The following is a 24441-nucleotide window of genomic DNA, read 5'->3' on the forward strand; positions in this document are numbered from 1 at the left end:
ACAAGGAGAAGTGGCATGCTCCTCCCAACTGGCGGGGGGCTGCAGGGAGTCATGGGCCAGCCCCCGGCTTCACGCCCACCTGCCCTGGCCGCGCTGGCACCCGCAGCTCAAGCCTCAGCCAAGAGACTCAGCCTGGGAAGCAGGCAGGAGCGCCCACCAGGAGCCTGGCGACCTTGTCCCAGCAGGAACTTCCAGTCCCTGGCAGCTGACCGGGGGCCGTGTATCGAGAACACTGTGAAGGCATCTGTAGGGAGCGTGTATTGACCTCTACCAAGTGCACTGAGTGCTGTCCTCTGCTCTCCAGGAATCAGTTCTCTTCTTTAGAGAACTTTCAGTTCTCTAAAGGACACCCATCACAACCAGGGCTCACGGGCTGCAGGGCCGCTCCGGGGATTTTGGGGAGCACTCCCTGATTTCCCCCGCAATGACCCCAGAGTCCTAACGCTGATGTCTGGGCTCTCGGGTCACTCGAATGCTTAGTGGCTACATATCCACGTAATTTCTTCTGAGCCCCTCCCCGCCCCGGGTCCCAGGTGGGTCATGAGCCCATGCTTGCTGCAACCCGAAGTGCAGAGGACAGTACCCGCCTCACTGGTTGCTTCAAGGACAGACAAAGGAGACAAAGCAAGGTCGCCCTGACATTAGCCATCCATGTGCCACCTTTGCAAACCTTTACCATATATGTGCACCCTCAACTGGCTTAAGAGTTTTACTGAAATTTGACTTTCTACTTCACGTAAACGTGTCTTGAATGGAAGTGTTGTAGTAGCATGGTATATGATATACCAGTATCACTCGCAACAAATGCAAGGCAATCTTAAAAATAAATGCATCGATGACAAAGAAGCATGCTCTCCTGTGTCCCAACTCTGGGAACCCCCGAAATGATGCATATAGAGCGGAGCGGAAAATCCAGAAATGCTTTGCTTCCCACCCACTCTCCCACATCCAGGAGCTATGCTCTAATAGGGGAAAATAAGTCATAAAGGTACTTGTTTTCTTGGTTCATTTGCATCAAATGGCTTTAACCACTATCCTTGTCTGTTGGTAGAATTCATTGCATAGCTATTTTTTAAAAGAACCCTTATACCCAAAGTCTCATTGGTTTCTAAGGCACATGAAAATACCCAAAGACTCACTGGTTTCTAAGACACATGAAAACACACAAAACACATCTCTTAGTTACTATATCAGGATGTCCTATAGGGAGAGAGCTAGGGTGGTTTTTATAACCCTGAGAACTTTACACACGTTGTCCTCCTTAGCTGCGGAGTTGCCCCACGTGGGATTCAACCCACCGCGTGTGACCGGCTCACCCTTCGTGATATCCTTTTGTGCACACAGGTGAATCTCAATATCACAGTTTTTTTTTTTTTTACTTTAAAAAAAAAGAAAGAGAAAATAGGTATTCTAAGGAATTGCTGACTCATTATCTCATGAGAACAGGGTATAAAGGTGTGAAAACTAGTCTTTAAGTTAGAAATCGAGTCTCACGTTGACTCTGTACGTGACCTCGGTTATTTCGCTGAATTTCTTGGGGCCTCCGTAATAAAGAGGGGAGACCAGGTTTTGCGAACATGACCTGTGCTGTGTATGTTAACAGCAGGGAGAGACTGCAGAAACTTACACACCTACCTCTTTATGGAAAAGGTGTGCGAGAAACGGCATTTTTGACATTTAACCATTTTTCTCTCTCGAATTTTGTATTTGGAGCTGCATTTGGCATTTGAGAAACACAGCTGAGAGGGACAACATAACATGGACAGATTTGGCTTCTTCTAAAGCAAAGCTCAAACTAACTCGCCCGACTGCCTTAGCACATCAAATGTATAATTTTCACTACCTACCATCCATAAAATCAGATGTTCCCGAAGCACCCAGAGGATATGAGAACGGGCTAGGGACGTGCCCCCATGGCGGGAAGCTCTTCCGCTCTGCCACGTGGTCCCCGTGTGGGGGTGTCACAGCCTCAGTGACTTGTGTCTACCCTCCTGCACACACCAGGGCCCCTCCCGCTGATCTTGCTCCCACATCTTCTTAACACGGCCGTTGAAGGGAAACAGCAGGTACAATGATCCCACCACCCAACCACTGACTTTGGAAGAATATGGAGGAACCGAGGTGTTACGGGAACAGAGCGTGCGAAAGCCCACCAACAGGACACACGGACGGTCGACTCACCCACTCCTCTGTCACTCTTGGAGCTCTGCTGTCCCCCAGACGTGGTGGAAAGGTCTTCGGGGACCGGCATGGGCTCATCCCCATCATCTGGAGTGTCGCTCACTGGAGGGCTTTCCTTCCCTGAGGAGACAAGTAGCAGCTTGAGTTACTGGGGCTGTGGTCGCCACCGAGGGTGGAGGTCACTGCAGTGCGGCCAGCAAGGATGCTGCACACGTACGTATATATTTAGATGTTAAGGGTAATAGTCGGGGATCTATTTTATCAAAAGGAACGGTGGTCGTCAGACATTCCCATGGTCACTTTTCCACGCCAGTGACCAAACTCCCACAACTTTGTTCATGACGTCTGTGTGATGCCCCATTGCATGGCTACACCAGGATTTATTTAAATCCTTCTTCTATTTTCGAATTTATATTGTTTCCAATCTCTTTCCCTATTAAGCAACACCGTGGCGAACAGCCTAGTAGTGAGCCTTTGCACGTGTTCTTGGTAAGTGTTCCAGAAGTTTCGTGAGTGGGTCAAAAGGCATCTACATTTTTTTAAAAGATTTTATTTATTTATTTGTCAGAGAGAGAGAGGGAGAGCACACAAGCAGGGGGAGAAGCAGAATCCCCGCTAAGCAGGGAGCCCGATGCAGAACTTGATCCCAGGACCCTGAGATCATGACCTAAGCGAAGGCAGACGCTTAACCGACTGAGCCACCCAGGCGTCCCAGGCATCTTGCGTTTGTAAGGCTTGCCACACATTGTCCCATAATTTTTCCTGCAAGGAAGCTCCAGTACACCCTCCTGGATGTGGGCTTCATTCCACCTTCAGATTAATTTGTTTTTAAGGTCACCTGACTGGTTATCTTGGTCAGACCTATACATTCTGGGTCTGCTCACTGGCTTTTAAAGAGTCAGGGAATATTCTCCCAGCAGCCTAGTTTGATCCAGCTGGGCGGGGTGGCGGGGCAGGGAAGCAAGCTTGCAAAAGGCAGGAAGAGGGAATCTGAGGCCTCCTGGGGCCAGGATTCCTTCTGTGGAATTCTTATCTTTGAAACACAAAAATAGAATCCACACAACTCAGAAGTGGCTTATCCTTCACAAAGTGATATTTACCAAATGAAACAGGGTTTTCCAGGATGGCTGTATCTATTGTGACCGCATCAGAATTCCGTGCAACCACAGGCTCCAGCAATGGGGAACCCACCCCTCCCCACCCCCACCCCACCCCCAGAAATCCAGCACTGGAAAGCCAGGACTGACGGAAAATGTGTGTGTGTGTGTGTGTGTGTGTTTTTTTCCCTTTGAAACTGAAACACCTGTATCTCCCAACCTAGACATCGCTTAAAATTAGGTTAGGAGACACAAACCACATGCAAGGAACAGATGGTAAGGCCTGAAGCTGATGCAAAATAACCTATCAGAGCTGCTCTAGAAGATGGGCGGAGATGCTGGTCCTAAAGGAGGTTAACAGAGAAGTGGAAGGCGGGGGGTCACACGCTTGCTGGCTGGGCTGGCAACTTGGCTTCCCAGGCGGAGGACATCCCCGCACAGACGAGCCCAGACTTTCTGCAAGGACGGTGTTGAAGGACCTAGAGAACACGGCCAGGAAGACAGGAGTGTGCCTGCCTATTTGAATAACCATCTGGACGAGCAATACCAACACTTCAGGGGATGGGCAAGACGAATGCAAGCGTCCCTGGCAGAGGACGAGACCTCGCGGGCGTAGGTAGCTGAACGGGCATTGCGCAGGCAGGCACCAAGACGATGCTTTGGGGGACAGCGGTGCATTCTCCAGGAAGGAGACATCACAGTGGAGTATTCGCAGCTTAGCTGCAATCACCACAACCAGTAGGTTTTCAGAAAGAGCATTATTGGGTATATTTGGACAGCCAATGCAAGACACATCGTTAAAGGAGGGGCGGGATTGTAAGAATTTCCCAAGAAAAAGCAAAAAGCCAGAGAGGAATTGAGCGAAAGGGCTCGTGTGATGGGAAAGCCTCGTCGAGGTGTGTTAGGTCAGTGATACTTCCCGGGCTCTAACTCATGAGGAGTAATAGTGGCTGAAAGTCTCAGTGTTCTCGTATACCGATTCCACAGATGTGGAAAAGCTGAACGGGAGAATGCAGGAGGTCTATGGACCATCTGATAACTGGGTTTTCCTTACCATTGCCTAGAGCAACGGTTCTCAAACTCAGAGGACTTCAGGGAGGTGGTCAGAGGAATCTTCATTTTTTTGTTTGAAGACTAACCTTACACAGAACTTCAATACATAAAACCAGACTTCTGGGTCAAGTGGGGATAGTACGGGGGGGGGGGGGCGGGGAGGAGGGGAGACTGGGAGACCCAGGTCACCGGCCTTCTCAAACACCTCCTGAGGACCCCCCTCCTCCAGAAGAGACAGTGGAGACCCCTGGATGAGCCAACGGACCCAAAGATTAGAGGAATATAGAGCAAGGTGGCGTGCACATGTGTCTTTGTAATCAACCAGGTGCCGTTATTATGGGTGGGCGTGGGAGGCTGAGCAACTAGGCTTTATGAGCATATTTTACCTTCCCTGTGACACTTCCCTTTGGAGTACTCCATGATCATCCTGGGTAAAGAATCAGGACTTACCCGGTGAAGGAACGTTGTCTCTGCTCCACTGAGCTAAAGCATGTCCAAGTAACTCTTGATTACTCTTTTGGTAATTTAACTGCTCTGTGTGTTAGAGAATAAGGCCAACTACACGTTGTTGAGGATGCTTATATGCTAGATCTGCCTGCTAAGGGTTCTGCGGGTCTGGTCGGGCTCCTGCACTGAGTGAAATGCCAGGTCTCCAGCACCCAACAACCTGTGCCTCAGTTCTCCCACTGCTTCGTGCATGGGGGAGAAAAGAGGAACGAAGAAAGCAGGAAGGATGGTGATTCCAAGATGCATGGGTCCGACTGATCAACAGGAGCTCCCTACATGGGAGAAACACACAGGGAGAAGGGAGAGTAAACCGTCGTCCCTGGTGTATACAGTGGTGTCCAGTAAAATTGTCAGACCTGGAGGAGAGCAGAAGGAGATACAGGGCACAGCCTTGGCTCACCTTCACTCGGTCAGAGATTTTAAGAGGTGGCCTGATTTGCCTAAAAGCCCCCAAAGTCTGGGTGGTGCCGAGACATGACTCACTCCCATGAGCCCTTGGGCCCCGTGGCCCCCAGATTCTCTCACTGTTGGAGATTTCTACGGTGAATATGTACCACTTTGTGAAAACATTGTCAAGTGAAGATTATTTGCGTGTTGATTTTAAAAAAATTTGCCCCGTGAACCACTGAAAATGCAAAACCTTGGAAAGATCATAAAAGATACAAAAGTAAGGTTATTAAGTCAACACATCCCAAACATTAACACATGGTTGACCTGGGATATGGTTCGGACAGAAACATGGAGGAAGTCACCCCTTGGAGATGGTTTCCCCAACAGACAAATGAGGCTAAAAACCGTGATTTTGGTCTTAACTCACAGGGCTTCTGTGAAGATAAAATAATAACGTGTGTGAATGCTTATATGCTGAAGAAGCCTATAGGGTTGTTTCTAAATGGCAGCAAACCACAAAAGCATGAGGTCTGCGTAGCATCAAGTGCCCGCATTTCCCCCAAGTTCATGTACAAAGACAGACGACATGTGGAGCTGAAGACAGCAAGAGATCAAGTACTTCTCATGGAATAATTCAGGAAGTGCAATGTAATTTCCCTTATTTAGAAAAATGAAAGAAACTTCTTAGCAACTTATATTTAATCTTACTACTTGCCTTTGCTTCAAATAAAGCATTACCTATGAGGAGTGTTTGGGGCAAATTAGATGAGAAAACTATATAATGAGCTTATCAAAAGCAAGCAAGTTAATTTCTCAAGTAGATTATAATTCATCCAACAAAGTTCTATGATTCCCCATCTCCCAAGTGCATGAGTGTTTTTGTATGCAATTACCCAGGGGAACATAATTCCTGGGGGTAAAGAAAAAGTCAGAGTACAGACTCCCCACTCTAGAAGAGTGGGAAAACTTGCACTCCAGTGCCATGTCTGGCTCCCTGTGGGACTTCTGGCCCATTCCTGAAGTTTCCCAAATCTCAGCTCCACGCAAACTGAAAATGGTAACTGTATCTTCTTCACTGGGTGCTTGTAAAGTTGAAAAGAGACAACACTCAGGGCAGTGTTTGGTAAATGTAAGCTTTCAATCAGTGTGATTTCCTAGGATGAACATTTCCACTCCTATTTCAGTAGAGATGAGCTTCATCTCCCTAAGCAGACTATGTCTGTCTACAGAGCATACTTCTCGTTTCTATGTCCTAACAAACATCACAAATACCATTGAGAACACATCCAGTACACCTTTAGGATCACAGGAACCAAATGATCCTTAAATATCAACTGGCTCACATCCCTCTTTTTGCAGATGACACTACAGCGGTCCTTCCAGGAGGCGAGAAACCTGTCTCAGGGCCCATAGTTGGGGACAAAGATGGGAGACGGATACTGGCCTCACAATCCCCCATGAGCTGTCTCTTCCCTTAAAAACCAAAACAAAAAATAATGCACAGGAATAAAAATATTTTGGAAAGGCTGACAAAGAAGAAAGAGACACACACACACACACACACACACAACTTTACCCAAAGAATGAATGAGATGTGCCCTATAGGAAAAACCCTCCGAAAGAAAGAATCAGGTGATTTGAAAAAAAAAAAAAAAAAGTCAGATATTATTTCTTTTTCAAGTGAATAGTTCACAGATACTGATGGAACTGTTCATGCTGGGGCATTTTTGAACCCAGGAAAGTGGCAACTTCCTGGTTCAACTTAGAAAGTTTATTGTTTTCTTTCCTGTGGGTAGAACATGACAGTGAAGAATTTTCTGGGGACAGAGGGGGATTGAGTAATATATTCCTCCACAGATCAAGAATGCCAACTTCTGTTTGACTAAATGTACGTCCTTATTCTTTTTTTTTAAGATTTTATTTATTTATTTGAGAGAGAGAGAGTGCATGAGCAGGGGGTGGGCAGAGAGAGAGGGAGAAGCAGCCTCCCCACCGAGCAGGGAGCCCGACGTGGGGCTCGATCCCAGGACCCTGAGACCATGACCTGAGCCGAAGGCAGACGCTTAACCGACTGAGCCACCCGGGCGCCCTTGTACATTCTTATTCTATAACTGTCACTCCCCTCAATTTTCAGAAATGGAAAAGACAAAGGGATGTGATTAGGTTTTAGTTCTAGAAGCAGCAAGAAGTAGAAGAAGAATCCTTCAAATCTTTAGGAACAACGGCAGGACCCTTCAGATGCTCTGCTCGCTGTTTAGAACGCTTCAAGTTACGTGGACCAAGAGTGCTCTTCGAGTTTTGGGAGTAGCATTTCCTTTGCTACGTGTACACAAAGTAAATTTCAGATCGAGTCTTGAATCTTCTCACCCACAGGAGAGTTTCCTTTTCCAGGCAGTCTGGGGCCACGGGCCTCCTTCATTCTTGCTCCCCAAAATCCCACTTTCCAAAGCCAGTGTCCAGGAAAAATGGAGTGTTTAGCCTCATGTTAAGGGCAAGAAAACTATGAGGGGAAAAAAGGAGGCTTTTGTTCTGGTGGTGAAGAAGATAGGAGAGGGGGACACAGACTTGCTCATAAGAAACATTCTGGAGATGTCTGCCTGGGCCGGGGGCTTTCAGCTCTGGCTCTGGGACAGGAGAGGACAGATGGACAGATGCTTCTTGCAAGTGTCACCTCAGAAACTCCTCAAGAGACAGCAAAAACAATGAAAGGGTTTCTTGGCACTTGGAAATTGTTGACATCCTGTGTTTTTGAATTGCTAATCCCCTCTAGCCAAGGCCTGAAACCCCGGGCGGGGTGGGGGGGGGCACTAACCCGGGGAGGGACCCACACCTCCTCCCCCCCCCTCCCCCCCCCTGCAGGCCCGTTGCCCCACAACCCCCAGACCCCCCCCCCCCCCCCCGCCAGTGAGAGGCTTCAAAAAGGCCATCTTTTTTTTTTTTTTTTCATTGAAATCATATTTTGTTGTTGGTGTACTTCCGGTTCAGGGTTCAGAATCAAAGAATGTGCTCAAGGGAAACCAATGCAAATAGAACTTAAAGACAGTAGATACTAGATGTAAAGCGAAAGACCCCCCCGTCTTCCATAGCCCATCACCAAACTCCCCAGGGGAAGTCTAGGTCAGTAAATCTCTCTCATGGGCAAGCATGTAGGAAGTGTGTGTGCGCGCGCGTGTGCATGTGTGTTTATCCTACAGAACGGATCACACTGTGCACCCTCCCGGACACCGCCAGCACGTTGGCATAGGTCTTGGACGTGTTCCGCTATGAAGGTATTCAGGCCATCCCTGTTCGGAAGAGCAGGATGAACAAGGGAAGTGCCCCGGTTTTCGGACATTAGCGTCAATACTGTGGTGAGCATCTGCTCGAAACGCTCTGCGCACTTGTGGGCGCGGCCCTAGGGTGAACTCCTTCTTTGCAGCCCAGAGAGTTCAAGTCCACACTTGCCGAACGACCGGAGTAGCTGGCCCAGGGGAGGCGGGAGACGTCTGGGATTGTGGCAAGTACTTGAATCTCCTCCCCTGCACACTCGCCAGTGAGTGAGCTGCCACACGTGTGGCCCCGGTCTCTGTCATGAGGACTGACTTAGACCGGGGCGCGGAATTCAATAAAAACTTAGAAACAGGTGGGGGGCAGGTCAGCCAGGCCCAGATGACCAGGCCAGGCCATTCTCCAACAGACGCCCACCCGGGATTGGCCAGGAGCCTGGGAGGCTCTGAAAGGTAAAATCATGAAAACCCACAGGCCACAGAGGTTGCTTCTGCAGCCGGACACCTCTGGGTGCGGGGCCAGACGGAAGGTGGGCTTCCTATGCTTAGGAACACAGGAGCTACGCTGGGCTTTGCTGGACGGGCTCAGCCCTGCCTGGTGGGACAGTCTGTGACCTGCCCTTAGGCCTCATGTCACATTACCCACAGCTCCACTTCCTGGGTCTCCCAAAATGACAAGAGCCACGTCCAATACGGCTTGAAAAAAAGATGTATGTGGGTGGGGAGCTTACCAGATATTCTGACCTGTGCCTCAAAACTATGCTTTTCAATTTCTTTCTCCCGCTCCCCTCCCTCACTCTTGCTCCCTCTTAAACACCACCATCGGCACCTGTTTGGGGTCCAGAGCAGATCCATCAGTCATTTCCCCCCAAGAGTATCCACATTTATTGGACCTTCTCTGGGGTGCTCTCGGATTTCCCAGCAAAACCCATTTTATGCTTGGAGATTATTCTGCTCAGGTTCTCAACCTGGGATGAGCTTAAGAGTTGCCATAAAACATTCACACGAATTCCATCTTGGTCTTCCCTTTTGCAGGACAACCTGTCTTCCTCCCTCGGGAACACAGCGAGCGCCGTGGCTCCTGGCACCCCAGGGAGGGGTCCTCATGGGGCCCCCCATACAGGTACCCCACAAGGGTCTCACCTGAAACTCGGGACATGTCTTGACCCTCATCAGCGTCCATTGTCCTCAGGTTATCTGAGAAAGAGAGGAACGGATTTTAGTTTAAAGCAAATTACTAATAAGATATGAAAGAGAGAAAGAGAGAGAAAGAAAGAGAGAGAGAGACATTCTATGTATTTAACGGCAAGGTTATCTACCAAGAATAATGCATTTTCCTCCTCACATACTTGCTGGAGTATCAGACTGGCACAGACCTTGATCCTTTTAAAAACAGCATTACAAAGATTTATAAAAATATCATTACAAGCACAGGAGGACCAAATTTGTTATTTATTGTTAATTTCCTACTGCATAATAACCCAAAATGCAAACTGACTGCAACAAAATTAAGCAGAAAATTAAATGGCCCTGGGTCATTGTAGGCACAGAATTCATTCTCTTGGCTGATCCATAGTTATGTTCTTTCTAATTTACTGAGCATGCATCGATGAACCTTGAGTCAGCTTGGTGACACGCGTACAATCAGCAATCAAAAAACGAAGCAATTTGCTGAAGAATGTCTCATTTACCCAGGCAGGGCTGCATATGTGAGCAGCTCTCGCACTCCCTCCATCAATAATGAATACACCTCCAGCCTGGCAGGTGGGCAACATGGGCGCTTCTGTGTTTGTCCCTCACTCTTTCAGGGACTCTGCCTCAGACGTCGCTAGTGCACTCACGCAGGGAGAAGGGAAGCTCACAATGGCAGCAAAGCGAGGCCGGGAGAGCACCCAAACCTTCCTGTTTGCTGACACATGGCTTGGCTCCTCACATTGGTTTAAAAACAGAAAACCCACTGGGAAGAGCCGCCCTTGGTGGTGAGAGGGAATGTCCTGCCCCGAAGGACCAGCCGCTGCACGCGCCGGTGGGTGCCCTCGGGGTCCTGGCCCGGCCTCAGAGGTCGTGGGTGCCCTAGCGGATGACCTCTGGGAGCCCCGTGGACAGGGAAATCTGTGGCCTCAGCAGCAGGCGACCTCAACGAAATCTGCTCATTTATGCTCTGCTGGACAACCTGGCAAGACAGACCTTCTCTAAGCAACAAACTGAGTCCATCTGTTGAATTGAACTCAGGTCACCTCTGTTTCAGTGTTGGCAGGGAGGTGCACCTCTGTCTCTTTGGTTCAGGTGTGTGGATCTGAGCTGTGAGGCCAGTGTGCAGCAGACCTGGCGACAGATGGTGGGGGTGGGGGTTCAGGGGACCGAACTATGTAGTCAGGGGCAAATACATGCATATATATAATAGCCTTTACGGTGCCTGTGGACTCCGTATCTTCAATTTCTGTAGTATCAGTACTAGTCACGAAGAAGACAAGAATGACTGTCACTTCTTCTGGATGGGGAGGGGTTTTCGTCTATTTCTGAAAGCCACTGAACAGGTCTGAAGTGTGACCTGAATTTTCCAGGCTGCTGTGCGGCGCAGGGCTACGGCCGCTGACCACAGAAGGGAAAAAGGCCCGTGGCCCCACCTGTGTGTCTGCCCTGAGACTGAGGGTCCACAAGTCGGCCAAAGCTGAACTAAGCAGCCCCTGGAGCCAGCTTGAAACCGGCCGTATGCCCAGCGTCTCATAGACCCCCAGGTACAAAAGGCAAAAAAAAAATCCATGAGTCTTCTGAAACCGTCCAAACAATTATAAAGAGACAGGATGGACTTCAATGAGAAAAATCTTTGTCATCTTTGGATGGTATGAATGTGAGATTCACTACTCCCTGAAGGCAGGTACAGTGTTTTATTGTGGTATCACAGACCTGTCTTGAAACGTCCCTGTGTTGAGTGGTGAGACAGATGGCAGAACTTGAATCTTGGCTGTAACCAATCCTGGGCTAACACAGAATTTGTAGAATGTTGACTTGGATTCTTCTAGCCATGCGGGTGATAACGTTTTTTACAACTTTTTTTTTTTTTTTTTTTTTACAAAGACCCATAACTTCCACACACACAGAGATTTTTACAAAAACAGGATGCTAAATGCATTCCAAATGGTCTCTTGTAAACTATTTGTTTCATTTAATCCACCACGTCTTTTTGTTTTGCACATCTACATCAAGGTCCTCATTTCAGCGGCTATCAACTTCTCAGCTGTAGGGCTGATTTATCCAGTTCCCCAGTGTAGATCGGAGCTATTCCCAAGTAGAGGACAGACTGTTTCCTAAGGCCCCACAGATGGCTCCCCACCTTGGCTCTAAGGGAGAAGGTGTGCTCCCTCGAGGCACGGAGGGGACCCTCTGTGTTCGAGACCAGGGGCACAATCCATCCTTCCCAGGTTGCCCATCATGCATCCATCCACTCAGGTGGGAGATGCAACAAGTGCCACAGAGCAGAACACAGATGGTCTGAGGTCCAGACCAGGCTCTGCTGGGCGGGAGAGCCCTTGCCCTGGGCAGTCACCTGGCTTGTGTGTCTTGTGTGTCCCTTCCTGGAAGCAGCCCCACCTCAGCAGCCACCTGTACAATCCGGACAGTGGGTGTGCTGGGGGCCGGCCACACCGAGCAGAGGACCATGAACTGGTGTCAACACGCCAGTTCCCATTTTCACCAAACGTCCACTCCCACCCCGCCACCCCCACCCTGTGGAACTTCACTGGGTAATCAGCACCACTGAGATTTTCAAACACACTCCCAACCAACCCTACTGCATGTGGGTGTGCAGCCATGCTGGGAGGGCCCCCTTGCTTGGGCTAATGGATGTTTGTCACCACTGTTCTGACCTTCTTGATAATTTGGGGGCAGGGCCCAACTTTCCAGGCTGCGCTGGGTCCTGTGAATGCTGTGGCCCTGGTCCTGCCTGCCTGTCATGCAGGGGTGCAGGACTTGACAAGCTCCCGAATCTGCATCTCTTGGGATGGAACAGTCGTGACTTTTTTGTAAAAGTGATGGCTTTTGGGCAAAGACCAAACAAATAAATCGATGATGGGAAACGGACTGAGGGAGAGGAAATTTCACCCCCTCCAAGACCAGAGGTTACAGAGGGGCAGCTGTGGGGGGCCTGGGAAGGGGCAGTGGGACACCACCCCCATCCCAGCTACTGCATGCACGACCCAGGCTCTGTGCTTACTCTCACACAGTACTTACTAAGCCCTCTTTTCCTACATGGAAGCTGTGTCCAATGCCAAGTGGAAAACAGAGTGTGGGCTGGATATGGTGTCTGCTGTCAATGAGTTTATGATCAGAAAGATGAGTTCATCACACAAGTGGACTCATGACCTGTTTTTGGAAACTGGCCCCTAAACAAAACCCAGGACCACAAGCCTGGAAAGGGAGATGCCAGAGGCAAGGAGTATTTCACAGATGTGAACTGTGATTTTCTCCCCCGCACGGGAAACCCAAACAACTGAAGGCCAGAGCTCCACTGATTGACACAGCAGAAAACACAACACCAGCAAACACCGGTCACCTGGGCAGTTCCTACAGCCCTGAAGGCTCTCATTGTTTCTCTGGAGCAAGCAGTTCTGAATCTCGCACATGGGGAAACAGATGCAGAGATAAGTGAAGCCCAATGTGACAGTGGCTGTAGCTGGCCATCCCTCTAGGGGAGCACAGCCAGCTGTCGCAAGCCACTGCCCACCCTCTCCTCCGACTCTGGAGTGGTCACGGAGTTGAACGTCTCTTCCTGTCTTTCCTTCTGTCTCCTTCATCCCTCCTCCCTTCCTCTCCGTGTCTCTGTCTCTGTGTCTGTCTGGTCCTTCTGCTCCAACGAGACTTTCCTGGTGTCAGCTCAAGGGGGTTGGCATATCAGTGACTCCAGAAAGTGGGGGGATGCAGAGGACTGAGCAAAAGACGTGAGAGACAGGAGCAAAGCTGGCCCGGAACATCTGTGCTTTGCCAGCGGCCTCGCCAGGGAAACAAGGTCTTATTGCCAGTGCTGGCCCCATGGAGGAGCTTCCCTCGGGGACAGGGAGACTCTGGAAACATCCCCCCACCTCGCCAACCCTGTCCTTCTTTCCTTCTTCCATGCCCACGAGGGACTGGGACCTGGCTGTCTCCTGGGAAGAAGCACCCTGGGCAGTCGTGGCTCCCAAGTCAAGGGCTGGGCAAGTCTCCAGGAGCGTCCTCACTTGTACCTGTGAGTGAGCAGGCGGCCCCAAGAACAGCCCCGAGAGCCGAAGGGAGCCCCGAGGGCCACTGGCAGGTGCGCAGGGCTGGTGGTGGTCCTCGGCCCCTCCTCACAGGCCCCCTCTTTGCCCTAAGATGAACACCTCTCTTCACAGCACTCTCCCATATACTTCATAAAAGGCGAGTCAGAATTAATGAAGTCGAAATGAAAAGCCAGATGCCCGTCAAGAACCACAACTTGATTCCTTTTCGAGTGACCGACATCATGGTTATCCCAGCACCGCCAAGTGCATAGCGGGCCCGACCGGCTGTGAGGACCGCCGGTGGTCACTCAGAACGAGCCATTCCCTGGGAGCACCTAGCACCTCCACAAGCTTTACAGATCCTCAGTTCTCTGCCGTTTAAATAACGCACATACACACACACACACACACACACAAAGTCATGTCTGTACAGAGAATACTGGTAATGATGCTGTCCTGCCTGTTTGAAAGTTGCTAACAGAGCAAATCTTAAAAGCACCCATCACACACGTGTTTTTGTGACCGTGTGTGGTGACAGCTCTGAGACTCATCGTGGGGATCACTTTGCAATGCACACAAATACTGAATCATCGTGCTGTACACCCGATGCTAATATAATGTTACATATCGGTTATGCTTCAATCAAAACAAATACATAAATACCTAAAAACAATGCCTTTCCTCTCCCCTAAGACACATGGGTCCAACGCTATCTCATTTCTTAAGTACTTTTTATGTGCCAGAAGAAGATGGTGAAGGAATGGATACTGGTCTTAGCAGGCTTTACTTAAGCAACTGACTATGGCATTTAACCGCAAAGAACCACAAGACTGTCCATGTCGTCCACCTCGCCCACCATTTTATGTGAGTGCCTGGTACAGCATCTAACACGGATCTAGTATTCAAGACTCATTTGCTAAATGTGTACCTTTAATCTTCACAATTAAGCCATATGATTACGATTATTGTATATAATCCATATAATTTCCATTCGATGGATGAGAAAGATAGAGGCTAACCATACAGCAGCCCCCCAAGGGCACATGACTAGACAACAACAGAGTGAACTTGAACCCACAACTGCTCGACGGAGACGTGTTCTTCACTCCACCACTCCTGCCTGTGTGAACCTCACAGCCCAGCACCGTGGTCCCAAATTTCAAATGGGCAATGGACAAGGAGTGGATGCTACCTGTATCCTGACAGAAAAGGGGTGTGCCCTTTGTAATACTCTACAGATAAGGCAACTTTCATCACAAAACTTCTCCAATAAAGTTAAATTCTCCTTATTTGATAAGATGTACACTACTGATTTTTTTTCCTCCCTGACGAGTGAAGTTGCACTAGCGGTTCCAATTCAGGGTTATTTCCTTATACGCTCAATGATGCTTATTTAGAAGGGGCTAGGCATGTGGGGAAAACACAGTCCAAGCCTATAATCTATTTAAAATGCCTTAGGTCGGGCGCCTGGGTGGCTCAGATGGTTAAGTGTCTGCCTTTGGCTCAGGTCATGATCCCAGAGTCCTGGGATCGAGTCCCGCATCGGGCTCCCTGCTCCTTGGGAGCCTGCTTCTCCCTCTGCCTCTCTCTCTCTCTCTCTCTCTCTGTCTCTCATGAATAAATAAATAAAAAAAAGTTTAAAAAAAATAAATAAAATAAAATGCCTTAGGTCACAGACCTCTTTAATGAAACCCATTATTCCTGCCCAAGGAGAGCTCTTTCATTTTCAGATTGGTAGATTTTATTTTTGCAAATCCATCATATCACTGTGAATTACACTGTATCTTAAAAAAAAAAAGAAATGTTCCAAGAGAAAGCTAAGGCAATCTGCCAGGTCTTTGTGTCTGGTGAGGGGGACCTTATAGGTTTTCCTAACAACTTGACAAAACAGGTCAGGAGAACACAGAAACTTCTGGGCACTCTTATTTCATTTCTGATTCTTTCCATTTTTCAAAAATTAGCTGCCAATCTACACATTTTCATGATTATTCCACAGAGTATTGCGGCGCAAATAACAATGAAAAACAAGATTTCAACAGGACAGCAGGGAATCCAATTTGGCTTTCAGACTGCACCCCCTCCCCCTTATTTAACTGAGCCACAGAAAACGCCTCCAGTGGTCTGTTCTACTGCGAACCTGCTTTTTGAGGGCAAATTAGCTCAGATGTGCAATTCTGTCCTCACAATTTTTTTTCCTAGGGGCAGGAACTGATATGCAAAAGAGGAAGGGTCTGGGGACTTGAGGAAGCCTTTTCAAAATACAGCTAAAAACCACGCTGCTTGAAAACAGTCTCAGCAAAGAGAGATTTAATATAGAAGGGAAAGAACACGCGAATATTGCAAAATGGCATCATGGAGCCACCTGTCTCAAAGTGAGGTATAAAAAAAGATGGGAGATATTGTATTCAACATTTTTTTTTTTTTTAAACAGAGAAAGCAGAGTTAGAGACATTTACCCTCAGCACAGGTCCAGAGCAGGACTTCCAGGGGCCTGGGAAGGTCCTGGCACTGCACTTCTCCTATGCAGAGAAGTGACTTCTCGGTAAAGACCGCTCTGCCCCAGACCACAGGCTCTCAAACTACAAGTAAGGACTATATAGACAGCAACTGTAGCAGAAACATACACACTCAAAAATTTACATATGCATTTATAGGACTTTTCCTGATTTTGACTGTCATCATGGGCCACTTCCTAAGCAGCTTCCTCAAATATAAATGGCTTTTTACACTTCACTTAATCACTTAAGTCAAAATATCTAAGTTTAGAATCATTTCCTTCTACCCTCTTCCCAGTTTTAGAAGACCTTCATGCATGGCCAGCAACTGTGCAACAAAAATGAGACTTAAACGTCTTGAAAAAAATATGTATAAAAACTGCCTCCCAAATAATGATTGACATGGATATTCCCAAAAGTGCTGATGGTTTTGTCATTTATTATTATAAAGTGAGGAGACAGGAGCCCAGGCACAATTTCGTGTTCCTATTTTTTTTCAAAGTTTTGTTTGCACTTTAAAAAAAATGGATAAATACAAAGTTACCATATTCACTAAGTGTTTTACTCAGCAAGGCAATGGGCCATTCTCACAAAGGATACAGTATCTTATCCTGCCCTCTTAGCAGTGACTTTACTTACCATATTAGCAGCAGATACTTTCATGGGGACATGTGAAAGCTCAAAATTAAAACTGAGCATGCAAATCCACTTGTATTGTATACCCGTAACATTCCAAAAAAAAAAAAAAAGCACTTGTAATGCTGGGACTTCTATAAGGCCACTGGGTTTTGTTTTGTTTTGTTTTTTTAATGCATGTCTTCTGTAAGCTTTCCTGGCAAAAGATTTAATTTATTTAGACCCCAAGAAGTAAAATATCCAAGTCTTGACAAGCATGTCTAGTTTTCACAAATCCATACAAATACGTTTATCTCCAATAACTGAAAAGTCATGGCCGATTCGCCCGCCAAGAACACTCTCCTAGGTACTGTAACCCGTTTTTCTTTTTTTTTTCCATTTTAGATAAGTCTCTGTTGTCTGGCTGGTAGTGAGACAAGATCTATAAATCCAGATACACACACACACACACACACACACACAGAGAGAGAGAGAGAGAGAGAGAGAGAGAGAGAGAGAAAATGTGTTCCAGAGCAAACATGTCCCAGGATTCATTGTTACCCAGATATCTACCTTTTATTCCTTGCAATGGAAAAGGCTGTTTGGGGAGGGGCACCTATAAGAGAGGAGGTCTCATCTTGGCTCTAGAGAGGGGGCTGCAGACACCCTGATGACGGGATCCCCCCCACATGAAGGCCACATGGCTTCCGGGCCAACAGGAAATTCTCCCTGCAAGACTTGAGTTCTGAGCTCCCCAGTTCTACTGGCAACACGGATCATCAACTCAAATCACTTGAAATAAGGTAACCTCATGAAAATGATTAAAAATCCTATGGCCACAGTTTTAAACTACGTTCACAGAACATAGGAATGTGGATCCGCAAATCAGGTTCTTTGAATCCTAGCCCGAGCTCTTAGTAGCTGTAGAACTCTGGAATTCACCTTGTTCACCCAACCTCAAATGGTCCCACTGAAGTCAAATCAAGCTGTTTCGAGAAGAGTAAAAGGGAGAAGAAATGCATTCGGTAAGTTATCTGGTAAGAACGATTCCTCTGGCAATACACCAAATAATCATAGAAGAGAATACCACTTGGTAGTCTCAGCTGACTCTTTAAGTTGGAGCAAATTAGCAAGAAAAGTTCTAGCTTTCCATTTTATTCTGCGACAGAGAGCTCAGTCCCAGCTGTGCTATCACCCCAACCTGGAGGGCTCCTGAAAACAAAATGCCCAACACCACAGAACAAATGACAAGGTCCATATGAATGTGAGATCCTAGTGGCTATGCACCCCCCACCCCCAGCATGCTTGGAGCCCATTCTCTAATCTACAACCTTTAGCCTCTAAGGTCCTCATGCAGACCCAGCAGGGAAGTGGGGAGGGGGGCGGGCGGAGGGAGTCATCAGTAGAACTTCACAGAAGCTTACAACTTCCTCATTTGTAGGGCCACAAAAATCGGCCTGTCTTTATTTGTAACCTAGCAGAGAAATGCTCTTGTCCGTCAGACAGCAAAATAGAGGAAAACTCATTTTAAACACTACCGTCCGATTCTCCTGCAGCCCTTAAATGAGCCTAAATTATTTACTTTCAATGCTTCGCTTTAAGTATTTTGCTGTTGCTGTTCAGCAAGTTTCATTTCTTTCACAAGAGCCTGGTCTGCTCTAAACAGAGCTGGAAATTCTTTAAATTCAGGGAAACACATACAACTCCAGGCAGAAGCAGGAAAACATGTGCAGAAAAGCACTAGAAATTTCCAAACCATTTTTAAATGGTAATTAATGGCCTTATCTCTAACAACCTCAGATAATTAGCAGTGTGATTTTGGTTTAATGAAGTGGGATACACAATTTATCAATATGTTTTCACTGTGGATCTCTTTGAATATCATTTTAATTTTCCGCCCTCCACAAAACTCACCACAAAGGAGGAGGAAAAGGTCACTTTTTCAGGCTGGAAAGTGGGGCTCGCACCAGGGGGTCGCTGGCTCGCTCTCTCTGCTTGCATTAAAAGCACGGGAGGACGTTTCAGAGTGTCTCACAAGCAAGCTCATAAAAGATCAATTCCTCATTTTCATTTCTCCTAAAGATTCTAAAGTAAACATTTTCCCCCTGGGGGCCAAGGAGGTGTCTTACGTGCTCTTTCATGTGCTCCAGGCTGACCAGTGAAAATCGGATTCCACGAGAAGAATTCACCCCAAACGGACGAATCAATATCCCTAGTGGAACTCTTAGCTTCAGTAAAGGACTCTGAGCCATACTGTTCCATTTTAAATCGTCTCAAACTAACAGAAAACGCTTTAGAGGGCTGGTATCAGTATGATCTCCAAAATGGAGCCTGAAACTCTATGTCGGGATGCATAAGAGCACTTAAAAATACTTTATGCTGTTCTTTCTCCGTTGTTTCCATAGACTCCCATGGCACCCCCCTCCAAAAGAAAGAAGGAAGAGGGAAAGAGAGGGAGAAGAAAGGGCAGGGAAGGAGGGTGGAGGAACATTGCTGGGTGCCCCCTTCCCATCCCATTGCCCCCCCCCCCCCCCCCGCAATCCCCAGCCGGGAAGCCCTGCACCCTGTCCAGGACTGCTAACTTTTGGCGCCAAAACAGCAGGAAGAGTCAGATTTCCTTCAGCAGTGAGCTGATTGCCAGAGAAAAATGAATCATTGCACACTTGAGTGAGAAAATATGAAGAAGGCACTTTTCCACTAATTAGGCCCCATTTTAGGCAATTCGTTAAGCGGTGGCCCCGCGCCACCAGCCATCAGGAGGTGGAGCACGGGACAACCCGAAAGCAGAGCGTGCAAATGGTGCATAATGATGCTCTCCATCACCCCAGACAGGCGGCGGAGGGGTGCCGGGCAGGGGCCAGGCGCAGGCCACCGGGAAGAGAGGCCACACCGGCTGGCCCCCGTCCATGCAAGCACAGCAGAGAGGAGAGAAAGTGCGTGGCACTCACCAGTCTACCCGAGCCTCCCCGACACCGAGGGGGTGCTGCCTTCCCACACCAATCCCGCCTTTGGAAGATGGGGGTCTTCGGGCCCTGGGCCGCGCGTGGAGTCCCCTCCACTCAGCCACCTGGGAGGGACCCTGCTGCCCCAGGGTGGCAGGCCGGGAGGCCCTCTCCTCCGCCACCGCCTTCACACTCCACTAGGGCGGAAAGAAAGGTGGAACCATTTGCCAAATATGCAAAAAAGGAGGGAAGATAGTTTTCTCTCAGGAAAACATGGGCAGGAAGGGAGCGTGAGCTTCCTGTGCCGACCAAAACGGGTTCAGAGATTATTAGGACGTCTGATTTGACAGGCTTGTGGTGGAGGCTGGCGCTCTTTTAGTCAACAGGAATTGCGAGTTCCCCAAAGGCCGAAGTGGCGGCGGGAGAAGGGAAGCAGGGCCAGGCCTGCGCCGGGGAAGACAACGGGCCCCACGCCTGGGACTTTGGGTTTTTACCACTTTTACCAGTTTATCGCCAGGCGGGTCACTGAAGGCACCTGTGGGTCCCGCCTGTTGATCACAGGACACAAAGCCAACGGAAGCCAGGAGGCCGTCGGCCTGTAGGGGAGATCTCAGCTGGTGCCCCACGGGCCCTTCTCAGGAGTGACCCCCAGCGACACACACACACACACACACACACACACACACACACACACACAGGGAAGCAGGGGAGGCCTTGCCTCCTCCCCGCTCAGGAACGCATGCACAGCGCCCTTTGTCTGGCTGGGTTTTACGCTGCACGTTTTGTCACGTCCGAGAGATATTTGTCAGAAGAGCATCACATGTTTAAAAACAATGTCAAACAAAAGCCCTTATGGGAACAGCGCAGAAGATGCAAAGACAGGGGCGTGTATCACAGGAGCTGCAGAGAGAGACCGGGCGTGAAGGCGTTTCTGGAACTGCCAAGAACACAGTAACACCTTGGGGGTCTCCAAGATGAAACCGGTGGGAGTGTCCAGAAGTCCCCACGGGAAAGACCAGTCATGTCGCTGCTGCTGAGTCTGGTCTGGGGTGTGTACCAGCCCCATTTCTATTTCCCTCCCCACCTGAACTTTGTGTGTGTGTGTGTGTGTGTTTCACACGACTATTCTGCAATGCAACCTCCCCAACATCTAGATCACACATGCACCTGTGCCCAGTGTGAGCAAAACAATGATCCGTCTCAAGGTGTAAACAAGATCAATGGTTCTCCTTTTATAAGCCTGCGAGGATGGGTCACTTGTCACTTTTACATCTCTTGTTTTCACCTGAGAAATGGCATGATTACACACACATGCCTGAGGGCTCCAAAAAACACCAGCGTACAGACCTGGGGCAGGGAGAAACCTTCACGACCAGGGTGAGACGTACAGCATCTTGTGGCCAGAAAAAGGAGTCACAATCCCCGAAAAAGCTTGTCAGGCTGACAAATCACAAGGGTTGCCAGAGAACCTTAAGGGGACTTGGTCTGTTCTCTGTGAGTGTGATCCCCTGAACGAATCTCCATCAGAATAAGGCAACGAAAACCAGTAGTTATTTCATAGTGAAATTATTTCATAATTGCAAAGATTAGAGGAGGGGGAAAAACACACAAATGCCACGAAATGGTGCTATCCTTGACAGATTCTGGGTTAATAGTGTTAGGCAGACACCCAAAGTATCACATCATTTACGTCTACACTCAACAGTATAAATAGGAAAATCCATCCTGCTTTAGTGAAAGGTAAAAACCAACCAAACACACAGAACCTAAAAGGAGGGGTTTTATTACTCAGGTCAGGTCTGTGCGGTATGAAGACTCTTTCTCACCCTGCCCCCATGCCTCTCTCTCTGTGCCGTGTGCATGCTGTGTGTGTGTGTGTGTGTGTGTGTGTGCACTCATTGAATTTCTTTATTTTCTATATCTATCCATGCACACATAATCTTGAAATAAACACAGAACACCTGTACGTGTGGGGGCGGGGGTGTTTTGTCGCAGGGCCCGCAGAAGACAGCGTTGCTTCACATTTGCAAAGTTTGACATTTAAGTTGACAATAAGCTACCATATGACCCAAACACGAAACACACCAATTCAAATCAAGGGGGAAATATCCCCCCAAAAGAACCATCATCCATCCTCAAACTCTTAAGTCTCTAGCCAAGTGAGAAGACTCAGTGGCCTCCAGCACCGTGGGGCTTCAGACCTCTTGGCCAGGAAATTCACTAGGATTGTAATTTTTCAACAAAGGAAATGGCGCCAAGGACAGTCACCGTGTATCAGTTCTCAGGAGACAAAGGGTACACAAGCACACTTTTTCTTACAGACCCACAAGCTCACCCTTTGAGACTGAGCTGATGGGCTGCTCTTGTTACCATGCTTCTGAATTCGGAGGATGTGTAATGTTGCAAGATGCAGCCCTTCAATTAAAGCCCTGGTGAATTACACAAACAAGTAAGCATGCTGGAGTTTCTAGAGCTCCTGCCTTCGACTATCACCATGAAACAAAAGGGGAGGAAAGCACGACCATTTAACTCAATAATCTATTCTGGCATCAGCTCTGGTGGACTCCAAGACCGGGAAGCACATTTTTTTTTTTTTTTTGCCGCATAAAAAAAGGTATAAACGCGTATGTTCCTGGAAAGTTTTGAAATCGGATATATTCTATCAAACCAGAAGTGTACAGGGTTTTAAAATGTGACATCACTATTTACATCTGTGCATACAAGTTATTTTTTTAACATGTTCTGCATATTCTATGATGGAAGCAGGTAATCTTCCCGTCACAGATATTTGGCACCGCTTAATTTTTTTTTGCCACATACCAAATAACCTGATTTGCCACTGAAACAATTCTGACATTGAATCTGAAAAAATACTTAAATTGGTACTTTTAAAATTCCATATAAAAGATGGGTCCAATGAGCCTCATCAAACACCTTCAAACAAAGAAACAAATTCACGAGGCTCCCACCATTTCCTGCAGTTTTCTGTCTCCTCTCAACTCAGAACCAAGTGAACCAATCCTTGCAACCCTTTCAATTTCTATGAAAGTTTAACTATTGTCCAGATTAAATATTTTCAACCTCCATACATTTTGTCCCCTTAACAGAAGTTGATTTTGCTACCAAGCAGGTATTCCTTCAACAGCAGTTTGTGTCTCCAAGTTTAAAACAAGATACCTGGGAGCTGAGATGCATGGGCCGGAGCAGGATGGGAAAGGAGCAGTTGGGCAAGCTTGCCTTGAATTCGCTCCGGCCGCCGGTGCAGCCCAGAGCCGGGAGGGAGGGGGGAGAGGGGGGGAGGACTGCATTTGAAAGCTGTGCTTGTCCAGTCTCTCGGTCTCTACATGCCATATTCTGTCCCTCCAAATTAAAAGAAAAAACAATCTCACCTTCTCTCCCCCGCCCCCATTCCTTAGGAATCACCCGGGATCCTTGATGATTTTTTTTTAAATACATTGCAAATCGAGTCGCAAGTAACCCGACGCCTTATTACCAGGGAGTTTCGAAACCTGAGAGCCAAAATCGCAGCCAGCAGAAGTCCTACTAACTTTTCAAACCGGGATAATTCTTCATTTTGCAGAAAGCGAGTTCAGACACGATCTAATTATTTTACAGTAGAAGCAAAATGCTCTCACCTCAGAAATAAAAGAAGGCTCTTTACGAATGACTTTGTAAAGCCTGACTTCCGTGATCTAGAGGCATGTATCAGTTTAAATATAACTGGAGCTAGAACGTCCTCCTCATGGTAACAGCGGGGCGGCTCACAAGCGTCCCACTGCCGGCCTGGCCCTGTGCCTGTGGTCACAGCCCAAGTTGGCGGAGGCTCTGACAAAAGTCAGGGCTCTCTCCGTCCCCAGAAAGGGGAGGCGGACCTGAGCGAAACCAGGGGTTACAATCTTACTGCCTTGTCTGGTCCTCTGATTCTTTCCTTCTCTCTCTCTCTCTTTTTAAACCACCAGCTACTCGGAGTTTTCCTATTGAAATTCAATTTGAAAACACTCACGTGGATTTGTGCGTCGCACTTTGGGGGCCAAGACTGATCCTCGGGCGCGAAGAGCAACCTCGGGGCCGGGGCTCCCTCTGCCCTGCCGGGCTCGCCCGGGGCCGACCGCCTCGCCACCTCCAAGGTCCCGCCCGGGCTCGGCGGCTCTCCGCGGGGACCCAGGGACTGTCGCCGCAGTCGCCGCCCCGGGCGCGGGCGGCGCATGCACTTGTTAGAATGCCCTGCTAACTTGGCCGCCGAGCTCTTCCCAGCTTTCTTTCACAATGACTTCCTGAAGTTGCTCACTCGCATTGTTCCCCATTTCTCCGCCACCCTCCCCACCCCCCGCGGGCTCCGACCCGGCTTTCGCGCTCGCGGCCGGCCGGCTTGCCCCGAGCGCACAGCGCCGCCCACGGGCCGCGCACCTGGGCTCCCTCCGCGCCGCGCCCCGCGGGCCGGCGCCTCGCCACCTGCGGCCGCCCAGATTGGCGGCGGCCCGAGCGCGCGCCCGCCGCCCGCGCTCCGCAAACTTTGGGGAGGTGCACACCTCCGGCCGCCGCTCGACCGGCCCGCAGCCGCCCCGCCCCGCGCGCACGGCCCTGCCCTCGCCCGGCTCGCCGCTCCGCAACACGGAGCGGCGACCCGGGCGCGGTGCGGCGCGGCGCGGCGCGGGACTCGG

General features: G+C 48.8%; 1 protein-coding gene across 15 annotated transcripts in view; it reads right to left on the minus strand.

Annotated features, from left to right (window-relative positions):
• IKZF1 (IKAROS family zinc finger 1) overlaps window positions 1-24441 on the minus strand; it is a 96590-nt gene that overhangs the window by 71217 nt on the left and 932 nt on the right. For 3 of the 15 annotated variants that reach the window (XM_025853034.2, XM_025853035.2, XM_073885087.1), the window contains exons 1-3: window positions 23784-24120; window positions 9638-9691; window positions 2182-2301 (exon numbers count right to left, since the gene is read on the minus strand). In XM_025853034.2, the coding sequence (XP_025708819.1) occupies window positions 2182-2301; window positions 9638-9677 (160 nt within the window). In that variant the 5' untranslated portion in view covers window positions 9678-9691; window positions 23784-24120. Of the gene's footprint in view, window positions 1-2181; window positions 2302-9637; window positions 9692-19786; window positions 20073-23783; window positions 24157-24441 lie in introns of those variants that run through there. The other 12 variants (XM_025853039.2, XM_073885084.1, XM_025853036.2 and 9 more) reach the window with 9 other exon arrangements.

Source organism: Callorhinus ursinus, unplaced genomic scaffold (assembly GCF_003265705.2).
Source record: "Callorhinus ursinus isolate GAN/ISIS: 27379988/994484 unplaced genomic scaffold, GSC_fseal_2.0 scaffold60, whole genome shotgun sequence".
NCBI classification, from domain to species: domain Eukaryota; kingdom Metazoa; phylum Chordata; class Mammalia; order Carnivora; family Otariidae; genus Callorhinus; species Callorhinus ursinus.